Below are 14789 nucleotides of genomic sequence, written 5' to 3' on the forward strand. Positions count from 1 at the left end.
ACCTCCTAGGTCCACTGAGCTACAATCACCATGCACTACGTTTAATTTTCATGAACACGGAATGAGCCCTTTATTTTAGGATCTCTACAGAGACTGCCATGTTACAGAATAAAATATACCTCGAGCGTTATTAGATATAATAACACTCAATATATAGCAATAACAATATATATATATTGTTATTAGATATAGATGTGTTGAGAGATATTAAATTGAAATCCAACTTCACTATTAGTTGTTGCTAAATCCTACATACTGCACCTTTAAAAAACATCTCTTATAGCTATAGATGCAAATGAGGCAACAACACATCCAACTATTTGTAATAATGCAAGTGTGCATCAACTCAACTCAACCATTGCCTTTACAGTGGTTTTTAAACACTTTCCATAATATTACAATGAGAAAAGAAAACGGTTAAATATTCAAGTTAAATATGTTAAATTACTGGTCTAAATTTCTGACCTATGAGAATTAACAGCAATGGCTATCCTCCCGTGTTTTAAAAACTTGAAAACATTACCCATACACATCCATACCCGTAGCTACGGAGCCCCGGACAAAAAATAATAAAAATTGTGGCCACAACTAGTAAATAATTACAAAAATAAATTAGTAAATAAGTATGTGCACACACTAAATAATATTTTGTGGCTATGAAGTAGGTATAATGTGTGAATGAAGTAATAATAATATCATTCCTAAATAGTATTTTGTGGCCATAAAATAATTTTTTTTTTTGATCATGTCATGTCCGGGGCTCCGTTCATATCCTAATTTTAGCAGTAAGAAATAATAACTTACATATTTGTATTTCTTTATTCTTACTAGAAACAAACATTTGATGCATGCTATTGTTTGTAGAAAAATTATAAGCTAGTTACAAAATACTTTGAGACTAGAAACTTTTTTTTCCCAAATTTGCTTTTAATATGGAGATACTGAATGAACAGTTTACAACAAACAGACAGACTTTTGATATACTGTATATAGTAACATAACGTTTTAGTAACTTTAGTAAATGAAAGACGTGTTACAGATAATACATTTGGACCAAACGACAATCATAATATTCACAAAGCTGAAGGTCAATGTTCTCGCTGGGTTTCACTAACACTGCGGCTGTGCTTCTGGTTTCGACGAGATGATACAGTGAAAAGTAAACCACAAAGACACAAAGAGCAAGTACTTTATCGGACTCATAGGATGGGGTTAAAATACTTATAGTAACCCCACACAAAAACATTCATATTGGTGACCATGTTGTCATTTACAAAGCATGTTTTTTTTTTTTTTTTTTGCTTATCGAATTTTCACATTTACACCAGTTCCCTATAAGTGAAGGAAATATTCTAAGATATGAAATCAACCTAGGTACACATTTGTTCTTTTGGTTAGCTTAAGCCTCCTTTGGTGCCAAATGAATTAGATCATGTCAGTGGCACAACACAACGAGTACCAACCAGTTTACATAAGGACACAAACTGAAAGAAACATATTCCATGAGTACATTTTTGGTGACTCACTAATAAGTATCAGAACTGTTAAGATGATGAAACATTTGGGCCCGTGGTAACTTCAAACAGATACCAAAGTCTGGTAATAGACACTGATACAACAGGGTTACTCTGTCTTCATATCCAAACATAGATTTTTTTTTTTTTTTTAATGTTAGAATGTGCTTCAAACTGTTATGAACTACAGCCAAACTAGTGATTCTCAAACCGTTCAGAAGGCAAAACAAGCTCACGCCTCCCACTCTACATTTTTTATGAATCATTAAGACCAAAAGGGAAATAGAACTAATATAAAGGATCAAAGTTGAATTTTAGTTATTTAAATGTTGATAAAAATAAACACAAGAGCATCAGCAAACTTATATTTTCTCCAACACAAATCAAATCTAACTCAGTTTCCCTTCCCCCTGCTCATCCACCTCAGTCTTCTAGTTTGAGAACCACTGAGCCAGACAAAAGGTATCTTTTTTTTTTTTTTAAATCCAGCAACGGACTCGCATCGTTACTTGAATATATATTTTTTTTAATCATTATTTGTACTATAGCCGTTTCTTTTTAAAACACAAGACCAAGCTGACTGGCTCACAACTTTTCACATAGAAACATATTACTCTGACTATCAAACAGACAGGCTACTTGAAATGTGTTAAGGAAGCAGTACTACGTAAAAGTCCATACAGTTTCACCAAAACGTAAACATTGATTGAAAACACTAAAACGTTATCCAGCCAATCACGGTGACTCCAACTATAACTCTTCACTAGAGTCATCTGCACCTTCTTCGCACATTCTTGGATCAATCTGAGATTGAATGGGTGAACTTGCTGACTCTACCGACTCATCTTCTCCTTGCAGTGCAGCAGCCGGGTCATCGCCCGACTCTTTACTGGTGTTGAGGAAGGCTTGGTACTGGTTCCAGAAGCCCGCTGAGCTCCTGGTGGCCGGAATGTTCAGGGACGCCATAGATGTGGAAGAAGGAAGATGGTCAGCGGAGGAACGACTACTCCGGGCTGGTGGACGAGATGTTTTGTTTACGACGCCGTGGTGCTTCATGTGCCCCTGAGAGGGGAAAACGGTATGTGTTATCATTATACTTATTATTAAGTGTTGGACAGGGTTTATTTTCTTTATGTGGTACATTAACATACATGTCAGCATTTCTCCGGGTTGCAAGTTGAAAATACTCAATGTTATGCTTTAAAGTTCTGTACATACATGTCATCACATCACAGTATTCCTCACCTTAAGTCCACTGCGACTGGCATACTCCTTCCCACACTCAGCACAGCAATAGGTCTTTTTCTCCGGACGAGATATCGGAGATGGCAGGGTAGGGGCAAGGCTGATGGGGACAGAAGCATCCAAAGATTCACTTGAAGCTAATCCAGTAATCTTAACACTTTCTGCCCTGTCTTCCCTCCGATATGACCCAAAATGAAAGCTCTGGCGAGTCTCCCTTACAAAAGTGGCAGCTCTCTGTGTTGCAGCCCTTGCTTCAGTACCAACAGTGTCTGCGGTCTCCATATCAGGTGTCGTTTCGGGGTCCTCATCAGGCACAGTCGCTTCTTCTTGCTTTGGTGTTGTAGGTGGAGGAGAATGACCTTTGTCTTCTTCCATGTGCTCTGGTGATTGGGGCCTTTGGGAAACTGAGTCCGATTCCAGGGTTTTTGTTGTATTTACATTCAGAACATCTTGACTCAGGGTGGAGTTAGAGGAGGTACTGTTACAGGTGAAAGCTAAGGGGGCACCATGGGAAGGTGCATCTTGTAAGTTGTCTAAATTTGAGCTGGAGCCAGGAAAAACATCAACTGAAGTAGATGCTTCATCGTCTTCACAGTCCAGTGCTATAGTTTTAGCTTTTACTGAGGTTTTGGTAGCAGTGGATGAAATTGGTGACAGAGCAGATTTAGGAAGATCATCAGTGACTTGCTCAACTTGGTTGTCTTTGCTAACAGGGGACCCTTGATCTGTCTGTTCAGAGGCTGACAAGGGGGCACTGACACAAAGAACTGGGGGGTCTGCACTGCCTGGTGGTAAAGTTTGTGTGGTGGGATTTATGAAAGGGTCAGGGCTAAGGTCAGCTGGCGGAACGAGGTCTGGGCTGCAGGAGGCAGACTTGGTTGGATTTTTTTGGGTAAAATCAACAGATTTCATGCTGCCTGAGCCAATTGCTGGAACTTCAAATTGTGAACTTGGGGCTGGGCTCTTAGAGTGACTGGTTAGCGGAGGTGTTTTACTCGAGGCAGTATTTGGGTCAGTCGACTGGGACTGAGAGTTTGGTTTGGCATTAGATTCAGCTGGCATCTCTTGTGCAGAATCTTCTGTGCCATCTGGAGGCAACTGTCCACCAAGGTGCATACGGATGTGGTGCTGGAGCACGAGGGCATTCGTGAACTTGCGCTGGCACAGTGGGCAAGAGTTTTGGATACGTGCATTAGATGGTCGAGCATGATGCGTTGCCAAATGTGACCGCAGGCTACCTTTAGTAGAGAACGATCGCCCACATATCTTACATGGAAAAGGCCGTTCTCCAAGGTGTGTGGCCTGGTGCAAACGCAGTGCTGTGGGACAGCTCAACACCCGTAGGCAAACCCCACACTGATTGTTTGTCAGGTTAGCAGCTGGACCAGTGGTGTTTAGGGATGGTAGCATGCCACCCACCATGGCACTGGCTCCCCTGGTATGTATGCCTAGTGCAGCAACCATCTCATGGCTGAGGTTTGAAACAGAAGTGGTGACAAGGGTGGAAGACGGTGGAGATGCCATGACATATGTGGTGGAAGTGCTGGCATTTCCGTAACGACTGGTGGCTGAACTTGAGGCATTGATACTGTTGGATAACATCTCTAGCATTGATGCAGAAGTAGAGGATGATGTCCATGAAGAAGAGGAATGGGGAGGAGCCTTCTCTAGCTTCTCCACAAGCCTCTGCAGCTTGGAGGTTTCAGATGTAGGAGTAGAGGAGGACATGGAGGAAGGCAGGGAGGACAAAGTTGTGGAAGGTGGACCTGGACCTTTGGGAAAGGTAGAGAATGGGAATGACTGGCTGGAAGAAGCGAGTTGGAGAGAGCTTGGAGTGGAGGGTAGTGGTGTGCGTAGCAAGGACAAAGCTTGACTGTTGCTGAGAGATGAGTGTGCAACAGAGGTGGAGCAAGAAGAGGAGGCAGATGGAAAAAGAAGCTTAGGCAGATGGGCTAGCTGAGAGTAGGCTGCAGGAGAAAGCATTGGAGTATGAGGGGGAGTGTTCTCATCAAAATGTTGCTGCTTAGCACCCTTGAGCAACCCTGTGATGGTGGAAGACGAAGACAGAGAAGGGTTCGAGAGAAGGGAGCTAGCCAGTGAAGAAATGGAGGCTGATGAGGTGCATGGTGAGTGTGAGGAACCAGAAGCTATAGAGGCTGCGGCTGCTACAGCTGCTGCCCGATTCAACTGCAGGAGAGAGTGGGAAATCAATGCCAGGTCCACAGTAGGGGGCAGGGGTAGGGTGGAAGGAGTAGATCCTCCTGAGGCTCCCAGAGAAAAGCTAGAACTGGTACCACTGACCTCCAAATTATCGCCACACGTTTCATCTTCAGACCTGTTTTTCCGCTTCTTCTGCATCATATTAACTGCACTACTGCTGCTACCACTGCTCATGGTCTGTCCCATATCTGATCCCCCAGTGGCTCCAAATGCTACCCCAAACAAAGAAGGAGGTAGGAGTGAAAGTGAGAGCTCTGGATTTTGCTCTCGATGGCGAAGGAAGTGTACTTTGAGGTTGCCCCGTGTGGTGAAGCGACTGAGGCACACTGGGCACTGATAGGGTCGTTCCCCCGTGTGTGAGCGTAGATGTATCTGCAGGGCAGAATCACTGCTTAACATTTTTCCACAAAAGCGGCAACCATGCTGGAGGCGGCCAGAGGATGGGTCTCCTCCTCCAGCGATGGACTGAAGAGCATTTTGAGAGTTTGGGACAATGGATACTGACGTGGGTAGGGACGAGTTAAGAAAGGACAGGCCACTGTGCCCACTCATTGAAGTGGTATTTGTAGATTTCTCATGAAGATAGCGATTGGGAAGAGCTAAAGACAGAGCTAATGGATAATTTGAGGAAGCCATTGTAGCAGAAGTAGTTGAGGGAGCTGAAGATTGAGAGCTCATCTCCTGGTAACTATGATTTCCCGAAGACTCTCCTGTTCCTTCTACCTGGGGTTTGTGTGGCTGCAGGATTTGAGATGAGGAACAGCTTGGTTTTGTGGGTTTGTTGGGTGCCTGAGAGGGAAGAAGGGAGGAGAAACATGCCAGGAGAGGAGCAACAGAAGCAGAGGACTGTGGTGGAGCTGGCTGGGTAGTTGGGCTGGTTGCCCTTTTGCCACCTTCTAAGCAGAGCTGAGGCCAGGGTGGGAGATGATGTTGTGAGGGGGCGTCTATACTGTAGGAAGCACCACCAAGGCGTAGCACCTGTCTACAGATCTCCTCTGTTATTTGCATCTGATGAATCTGTCTTTGTTGCAACACTCTGAGTTCCTCCAAGATCAGGGCTATGCTTATCTGGGCCTTAGATGGTGCATTAGATGCAGATGTCACCCCTGGACTAGGAGTGGGAGTAACAGGACTTGGGGGGCCATCAGGTACACGGCTAGGGCTTCCAGGGTGTGGTGGAGGACATAGAGAGGCAGATGATGAGGAGGAGGAAGACGAGGTGGTGGTGGTGGCTGACAGCCCCAACTTGGGAGAAGCCATGTGTGCACGTAGGGCAGTGCGAGTGAGGGAGCTTGCAGAGGACGTGGGACTGCAATCTGTCAGTTTGAGCAGAGATGGATTTTGAACTTGGGAAGAGAGAGAGGGGTTAGCAAAGTCAGGGGAGAGTGATGGCTGTGGGTCGTTGGGGATGTGCTGAAAGGTTGGGCTCAGTGCACTAGATAACAGTGGGCCCACAGTGGGAAGACATGGGGTCTGAGTCCCTTTGAAAGATGAATGGAGAGTAAAGAGCAGCTGGGAGTTTCGGGGAGAAGTAGATGAAGAGCACAAGGGAGAATCCGGTCTAAATGGAAAGGACTGCGACTTCACTGCCAAGTAGTCATCTAGGGAAATTGAAAGGAGAAGATGTCAATGCAAATTCACCATCATGTATGTTGACAAAAAAAAAGAAGGATTTCTACAAAGTGAGATGGTTTCTTTGTCAAATTAAGTAAAAACCAACATTTCACTTGATAATTACAAGCTGACAGTGAGAAGTAAAGTACATTATTTAGTTACAGTGGTTGTCAAGGCAATAAAGGCATTTAAGAATCCGAGAGGTGACTTTTAACCTATGGGTTGACTTTCCACCACTACGTTATTTTCTCAGTCTTTTTCAACTGCAGCCTCCTCACCGCTGTCACAACAGACACACACACACACACACACACACACAGAGATTCCACTGGTCTGCAAAACTACACTGCTTAACCACAAAGGAGCCTACCTTGTTTCCAGGGCAACATGCACAAGACAATGGACTTCACCCCCCCCCCCCCAACCCTAATAAAAGTGAGGCCACATCCAGACACTCTTTCATCACCTCCCTCTCTCTGTCTCCCTCTATTCAATCCATATCTTTCTTTCATCTCCTTAACGCTTAAGAACCCATCCCCTAATAACGCAACGGGGGCTTAACCCAGGGTCCTAATTGAGTGCCGGACACTGTACTAGATGTCCGATGATTGGCTGGCAGACACAGCCCTTACTCAGACTGGGGTCACATTCCTGATATGGTTCAGGGCCAAGCGGAGGAAGAGAAGTGTTTCGCAAAGAAAACAAACATCCCCCCGCAGACAGACACGATGACTCACAGACTGATCACCTAGATTCAGGAAATGCAGATGGTGTACCTGTCAGTTCACAAGACGTAGCCACAAAAAAACAACAAATGCAAACACTCACTGAGCACATGGTTGCTCATGCACACTCAAAGCTTACTGCTGTTTACTTGAGAACTACAGTTTTACGGCACAGTGCGGGCCCTATTCCTGTAACTGGAGTGAATGGACGGACATGAACACACACACACACACACACACACACACACACAGTCACATACGCACTTCTTCTTGGGTATGTTCATGCTTCAGTTAGCAGCAACAAAGCAGAAAGGGGACAATGGGGTCTAATGCTATTGCGGTAAGAACACCTTGTTCAGTGCCTCAGAGTTTCTCTTACTCATCCATATGCTTCTAGAAAAATAATGTTTCAATGTACTGTACGTTTATACTGTTTTTCCACAGATTTACTGCATATCCTCATAATCTGGTGGTCTATTTTCTTGAAAGAGGAGAAAACACACTGTTTTTTCGGGGCAAAGCTGCAACCACAGAGAAGAAATTAAAGATGAGAAGGTGAGAGCTTGTAAGTAATAAATATCTCTCTATAAATATAGATAAATAGAGTTAAATTCTCACTACAGTAGCTTTTATAGCAACTCCTTGAGTTAAAATCACCTTAAAAAATTCTTAACTGCTATTTCCCATGTGGTGTTGAACAAATCTGTCAACATTTACAATGGAGTGCAAATGAACACATATGAAAATGTAACTTCTGCATCCATTCTAAGACCCATCCTACTGAATAACCAGTATTCTTTTGATACGTATTCTATTTCTCACCATGCTCAAGTATCCCACAGGCACCGAGGGTCAGGCTCATAAGCTGCTGGGGTCGTTTCTGTTTCCGACGGGACATACTTCTGCAGGATGGGACCGACGCAGGGACGCATTGGCCAACACGCAACTTTTATTCTGTCTCCCTGCACACTGAAAAAAGTTGGTATCTCAATTATTTCAAAAGGAGAAACAAAAAAAATGAAGAAAAACTATGAGTATCATCCCCAGAAATGTGAAAACTGGATGCTCCGGGTGTAAGGTTAGTCTCGGGAAAACAGGTCCATGTTGGTGGCATGGTGGTGCAGAGGCAGAGAAAAGGAAAACACAACTACAGTACCAGAGAGGCATGTGTGACACTTTCAGCAAGTTTCCTTTTTTCCCCCCAAACTCACCGTTGGCCCTCCTTCTCTCTCCCCTTTACACACACACACACACACACACACACATACGCACACAGCTCACTTGTTCATCCACTACTTTGCATTCAAATGGTGAGTGAACACCCCTTCTTTTGAGCAAAGGGTCCACTGCCTCTCTTCAGTAAACCCTCAAACACTGACATTCAAGTTCATCACAGCGACTGTCTGGTCGTTACATGAATCTGTAAAATCTAAACCTCACTGGTGTCTGTGCACATCGGCGTGGGGACGACGCACCAGCACCGCAAAACAAATAATCATTTAATTTCATCATTTACAAGATTAATCGGAAACTCTTTTGATAATCATTATTTTTAGTTAAAGGTGCCATATGTAAGAATGTGGCCAAAAACAGTTACTACATTCAAATTCAGAGGTAATTTAGGTTTCGTTTTCTGACGTAACTGGCAACCCGTGGTTGCTCTGCAGCTGAGACTCTACTGACTGCAATGATTGGTAGACAGCGGTAGGTGGCGCCACATGCCAAAACATGATTTCAAAACATAAACATGATTTGCAGTCTGCAAAAGAGTTGCTTTAAAGGTGCATTATGTAATAAATCTAAAACAACTGGCCATAAAATCCTCCTAATATGTCACAGAGACTCAGGAATAATGTTCATATAACAAACTGAACTCACCAACAACAACAGTACAGACAGAATATTTGCATCAAAAATAAATATTTTGCAGACTGCAAATCATCTTTATGTTTTGAAATCATGTTTTGGCATGTGGCGCCACCTACCGCCGTCTACCAATCATTGCAGTTAGTAGAGCCTCGGCTGCCGAGCAACCACGGGTTGCCAGTTACGTCAGAAAACCAAAACTAAAAGACCTTGGTATTTTTTAATTTGAATGTAGTAACTGTTTTTGGCCACATTCTTACACATGGCACCTTTAAATTTATTACATAATGCACCTTTAATTTTGTGAATATTTAAACACACAGAAAATCCTTAGTTTGTGGATGAAACGTGACATTTGAGGACAGCATAAGTTAATTCATCGATTTGTCAACCAATATCATTGATTAATCGATGCACAAGAGTCAATCATCTCAAATGTATTTAAGGTGTAAGTGTGTGTGTTTAAACACTGACCTCGTCAGGACCACTCACCCTCACGGAAACTAAAAACTGGTTCTCATTTTCTGAGGAACCGGATTAGAGTTTAAGGCTGAGGTTTGAGGTGTCGTTTGGTTAAGGTTAGGGTGAGGCACTGCCCGACTGTGGCTAAGGTTGGAGATAAGGGTTTGTTTAGGCCGTCCAAATGAATGGAAGTCAACGAGAGTCCTTAAAAGGATAGCTGCGTGAACCTTTCTGTCTCTCTCTGTGTGTGTGTGTGTGTGTGTGTGTGTGTGTGTGTGTGTGTGTGTGTGTGTGTGTGTGTGTGTGTGTGTGTGTGTGTGTGTGTGTGTGTGTGTGTGAAACAGGCTTCTGTGTGTGAGCTCAGTAAACAGAGCAGGTCGAAATGGGGCGGAATGTGCAACAATGGCGTTGAGGGAGCACAGCTGAGTGAACATCACCCTCTCAGAGCCTCTCCAACACATAAGGCCACTGACTGGAGGCACAATGCTCCCTCTTTCACCCTCTTCCCCACCGCTTATACCACGTGGAGAGACAGAGAGAGAGAGGGAGAGGTAGTAAAAAGAAAGAAAGATGCAGAGAGAGGAGAGAAATAATTTTTCACCCTGGGCCTTGTGACACCCTCTTCATCAACACCCCTCCACCTCCCTCTGTCTCTGTGGGGCTTGAACAGAATATTAACATGCACCTGAGCCTTGATGCACATGTCTGACAACACAATGCAGACGTGAAACCTGCAGGTAATGATTTTGGGTGTAAATGATTTAAAAACAGACCTTCCTTTGTTGCACAGTCTGAAATGGTGTGATTTTTTGTCGTTGAGTTTAACTTGTGATGAAAGACTCCTGCATGTGTCCACGCAAACCAATCAGTCATTTCCAGAATAAATAACAAAGGGTCATAAATTTAAAAAAAAAGGCAAAAAAAAAAAAAAGAGGCTATAAACATACGCGTCGTTGCGTAATCATCATCGTCTTTGGCCACGAAAAACAACAGAAGTGAGAAGTCGAATAGTTTTCAAACAGTAACAGAGCAGAATATGATCGCTTTGTAAACTCCATTGTGCCAACAACGCATTGGATTTTTTTTTTTCGTGCCATCTTGTCAGAATGAAAGCGTGAACAACGACCGCACGTTTGCTCCAACACTGTTTGGAAACAGGCGCAAAAAAATACGGCTGTGGGATGCGCGTCCCCGCTACTGTACGGCGACCTGTTGCACGCCACGCGCGCTCCCACATCATAACAAGTTATGATTCATAAAATATTATGACTCTTCCACACAAAAAAAAGAAAGAAAGCTACAGTCCCGGATGTGCATTTCCTCCGCAGGCCGCTCGTCGCCGACACGAAGCGTTGAAATAAAAGACAAGAAGAACTTACCATGATTGAGACGATGATATATCTATTTTTCTGGCAGCCACAGATTATTGTGTAAAGAGGAGGAGGGGGAGGAAAGCTGAGGAGCTCGTGCTGGCTCAGATCTGCTCCGTCTCTCAGTCGGGACACTGGCGCAGCATTTCCCTACTGACTCCCAGGGATGCGCAGTCGGACAGCCGCATTTTTTTCAATTATTTATCTCCGTTGCAAAACGCGTGTCTTTCCCTAATGACACAGGGTTTTGTGTTTTTTTTTTGGTTTTTTTTGGTGGTAATGGATGAATGTATTTACTCATGTAGTCCAGTGGCAGCAGTAGAAACAGGGGCGGTGCAGATATCTGGTCGCTGTGGGGGAGGATTGTTTTTTCTTTGCCATGCGTGATGCTCTTCCTCTTTGTATTTGTAGGGCCTTGTTCCTGCTCCTGTCCGGCCTGTCTGCGCTCTCTCTGCGGCACTGTCTGTCTGTCTGTCTGTCTGTCCGTCTGTCTGTCTGTCTGTCTCTTATAATTAATGACCCACGCAGCCAGACGGTCCTCTGGGAAACAGTGACCACAGTTACCTCCACATTAACTCTCAGTGTGCATCTCACACACAAACACACACAGGTTTGTGCAGCTGGACTACTTAGGACACTGCATTGACTTCCACTCAGTTGCACAACCTAAACAAAGTTGTATTCTTAACCCTAGAACACCATTGCCGGGTGGTTTTTCACCCAAGCAAATAAATGCATGTGATTTTCATGAAAACCAAGTTTTGAAAACCAGAAATGTTTTGTTCCCAATGTTTTGTTTCCAGTAATTTTGGAGCATTTTTATATGGTCCCCTCATGATGCTTTTCTCTCATTCTGTTAGACATGACAGAGTTTTAAAAAAAAACTAAAAGAAAAACTACTCAAATGTGTCATGTATTGTCATGTTTTGATATATTTTGATGACAAGTATACTTTTTATTGGGTGTATTTATTATCGCCGGGTAAAAATCACCCAGCGTTAGTGAAATTGAGCGATAGTGTTTAATGATAACCCAAATCTAACCTAATCTATAAGTCAAACTGCAACCTTAAAGTTCCTAAGAAGGCAATGCAAGTTTATTTGTGTAGCAAAAGTGCTTCACGAAGGCACAGCAATAAAAAGCAAGACATTAAAATCGATAATAAATACATGGTGGGAAAAAAAACTTGTTCATTTGTTCCTACGAAATAGGAAACATGCCATATTTAAAGTTACAGTTTGTAGTATTTCTGTGGCTAAATTAGCACAAATCTAATTTAATGGATGCTTGTGTTGTAAAATTGCTGTATAATAATTATTGTAAGATTTTCTTGGCCTTAGAAAAAGCCATTTATAATCATATAGTCACAGGCCGCTACTGCAAAGTCCTCCACAATCGCAACACGCATGGACGAACAATACTTTATACATACATTCTTCTTCTTGTAAACACACGCATAAATAAGTTTCTGCCTCATCAGGACCTGGTTTTGGTCCCATAAGGACTAGTGGTCCTGGCATGGTCAGTGATAACGCCAGAAAAACGTTTTTTGCGTTAGATTTTGTAAAAAAAAAAAAATACAAAAATCTAGTTAAGTCCATGTACATGGCTCCCTGGTAGACAAATAAATTACAAATTACTGAATTACAAAGAATGAATGAATGAATGAATGGCCAACATATGTAGCCTTGAGCAGCAGCTATAATATAAAGTTACAGTGGATCATTTATTCATTTGGTTCCTGTCGTAGAAATGTGATGACACTTAAACTATTTTATTTCATGACGCTGAATTGTGAAAGAAGCTGGCAAAACACCACCATTGTTTTATTGTTCTGTGAAGATCATTATTTGGATATCGTTTTAAGTGCCATGATTTTGTCTGTTGGTCGTCTCCTACACACCGTGGCTCTCAGACGCTTGGGCTCATGTTTGAGATAAATAAGGCCACTAGGTGTCTCTCAAAGACAAAGATTACACGTCTGCTCCACGAGTTTGACCTTATTAGTTCAAATGACAAGACCACAAATGTTTCCTTCAAAATATAAAACGATAACATTCACATAATTATTGTCAGTTAATGTCCCTGTGGAAGACGATGTCTTCATAATTGACCTAACTCTATTGTAATCTTACTTTAAAACTGGCTCTAATTTCACTTTAACCTAAATGTAATAAACATAAACATGTATTTATGCCTCCCCTCCCATCTCAGTGTCATGTGATCTGTGTGTGGTTAAAGCAGTGTGTGTGTGTGTGTGTAAGAGGGATTAACCCACATGGTTTAACATTCTGACAAAACAAGCTTATTGGTGGCCACGTTCTGCAAAACAGCTCAGTACCAACAACAGGTAAACAAATCCAACTTGTTTTCCTAAAAATCTGAAGTTAAAATCTGAAGCAGAGATAGACGTGAAGGAATTACAGTAAGTGTTGAACTTGAAGACGTAAAACCAGAGCACCTGTAGAGTAGATTAGGCCAAGAAGCTGTCGAGGATGATCTTCTGATCTGTCTTCTGCAGCAGCTCAAACCTTAACTCTTAAGGTCAGCGTCGTACTTTCCTTATAGAAAATGTTGATTTCTGTTTGTTTGTGAGTAGATAACACAGTTAGTTTGAGTCAAATTACCTCGTCGATTTGGTTGTTGAATATCAACATTATGGCATTTATAGACCTTGCTGCGTTGGTGTATTACCTTACATTAGATCATTAAGGGTATGTTTTTATTTGGAGTAGATGAGATTACTGAGCTAAATACGAGCTGTGTCCAACACCTGGAGAAGTAGTTGTTTTTTACTACTTGTTAAACTACTGTTTTTACAGTAGACCACAATGGACAAACTGTACATCTTTTGATGCTACAGGACCACATAACTCAAATTTTATCTACTCTATGCTGGCTATTGGTCAAGTTTTGTATTGATTTTGAAATTTTAGTTTGGACTTTTAGAGCAATTCATGGACAAGCCCCCACAACCAGAATCGGACAGTAACGGAGTACATTTACTTGAGTACAGTACTTTTTGAGGGATTTGTACTTTATTTGAGTATCATTTTTGGGGAGTACTTTTGTTAGACAAACTTGACTTAGACAAAGTTGGAGTTGTGCCAAATCAAAATTCTCTTTTCAATAGTTTGTGTTCAGATAATGTAAAAATAAAAAATAACATTTTGAATTATGAGTTGGCACAACTCTAACTTACAATTGTGTCTAACAAAATAATATTAGTTGATGGAACTTTAAAAAAAACTTGCAATATTGTGTTGGGCTGTAAACTCAAAAATTGATTGCAGCAAGTTGCCTTGAAATTTCGAAGTTTTCTTTTTTACAGTGTACGTAAATGTAAGCATTGTGGCAGTAGTAACGCTCTTGTACTCTTGATACTCAAGTACAACAAGCACTTCTGTACTTTTACTTGTACTTTAGCAAGGGGTATCTGTACTTTTATTCAAGTAATGAAGCTGTGTACTCTGTCCGCCTCTGATCACAATACATGTGAGATCTTCTAACCCCAGACTCTACTCACTCCTCATATGTGGAACGCTCTCTCTGTCTCTCTGATGACTCTGTTGACTCTTTTACAAAAACAGCTGACAACTTTTTTTAATTGTCTGCTGGCTTGGTTTTAATCTTTTTAATTGCATGTTTTTATGTGACGCATTTTAATCATTGTGTTCTTTTAATTGCCCTCGTCTTATTGTGAAAGCACTTTGTGATTTTATCGGTGAAAAGTGCTGTAGAAATAAAGTCTACTTACTTACTTACTTGGTGAG

General features: G+C 42.1%; 1 protein-coding gene across 1 annotated transcript; it reads right to left on the minus strand.

Annotated features, from left to right (window-relative positions):
* Positions 1-2264: 2264 nt before the first annotated feature.
* sall2 (spalt-like transcription factor 2) lies at positions 2265-8216 on the minus strand (the record flags this gene model as incomplete). Its single annotated transcript, XM_083888945.1, has 3 exons — positions 2265-2576; positions 2760-6580; positions 8141-8216. The coding sequence occupies 3 exons, from the start codon at positions 8214-8216 to the stop codon at positions 2265-2267; spliced, it is 4209 nt and encodes a 1402-aa protein (XP_083745071.1).
* Between the last annotated feature and the right edge of the window lie 6573 nt (positions 8217-14789).

This window comes from Microchirus variegatus (assembly GCF_963457635.1).
Source record: "Microchirus variegatus genome assembly, chromosome: 5".
NCBI lineage: Eukaryota > Metazoa > Chordata > Actinopteri > Pleuronectiformes > Soleidae > Microchirus > Microchirus variegatus.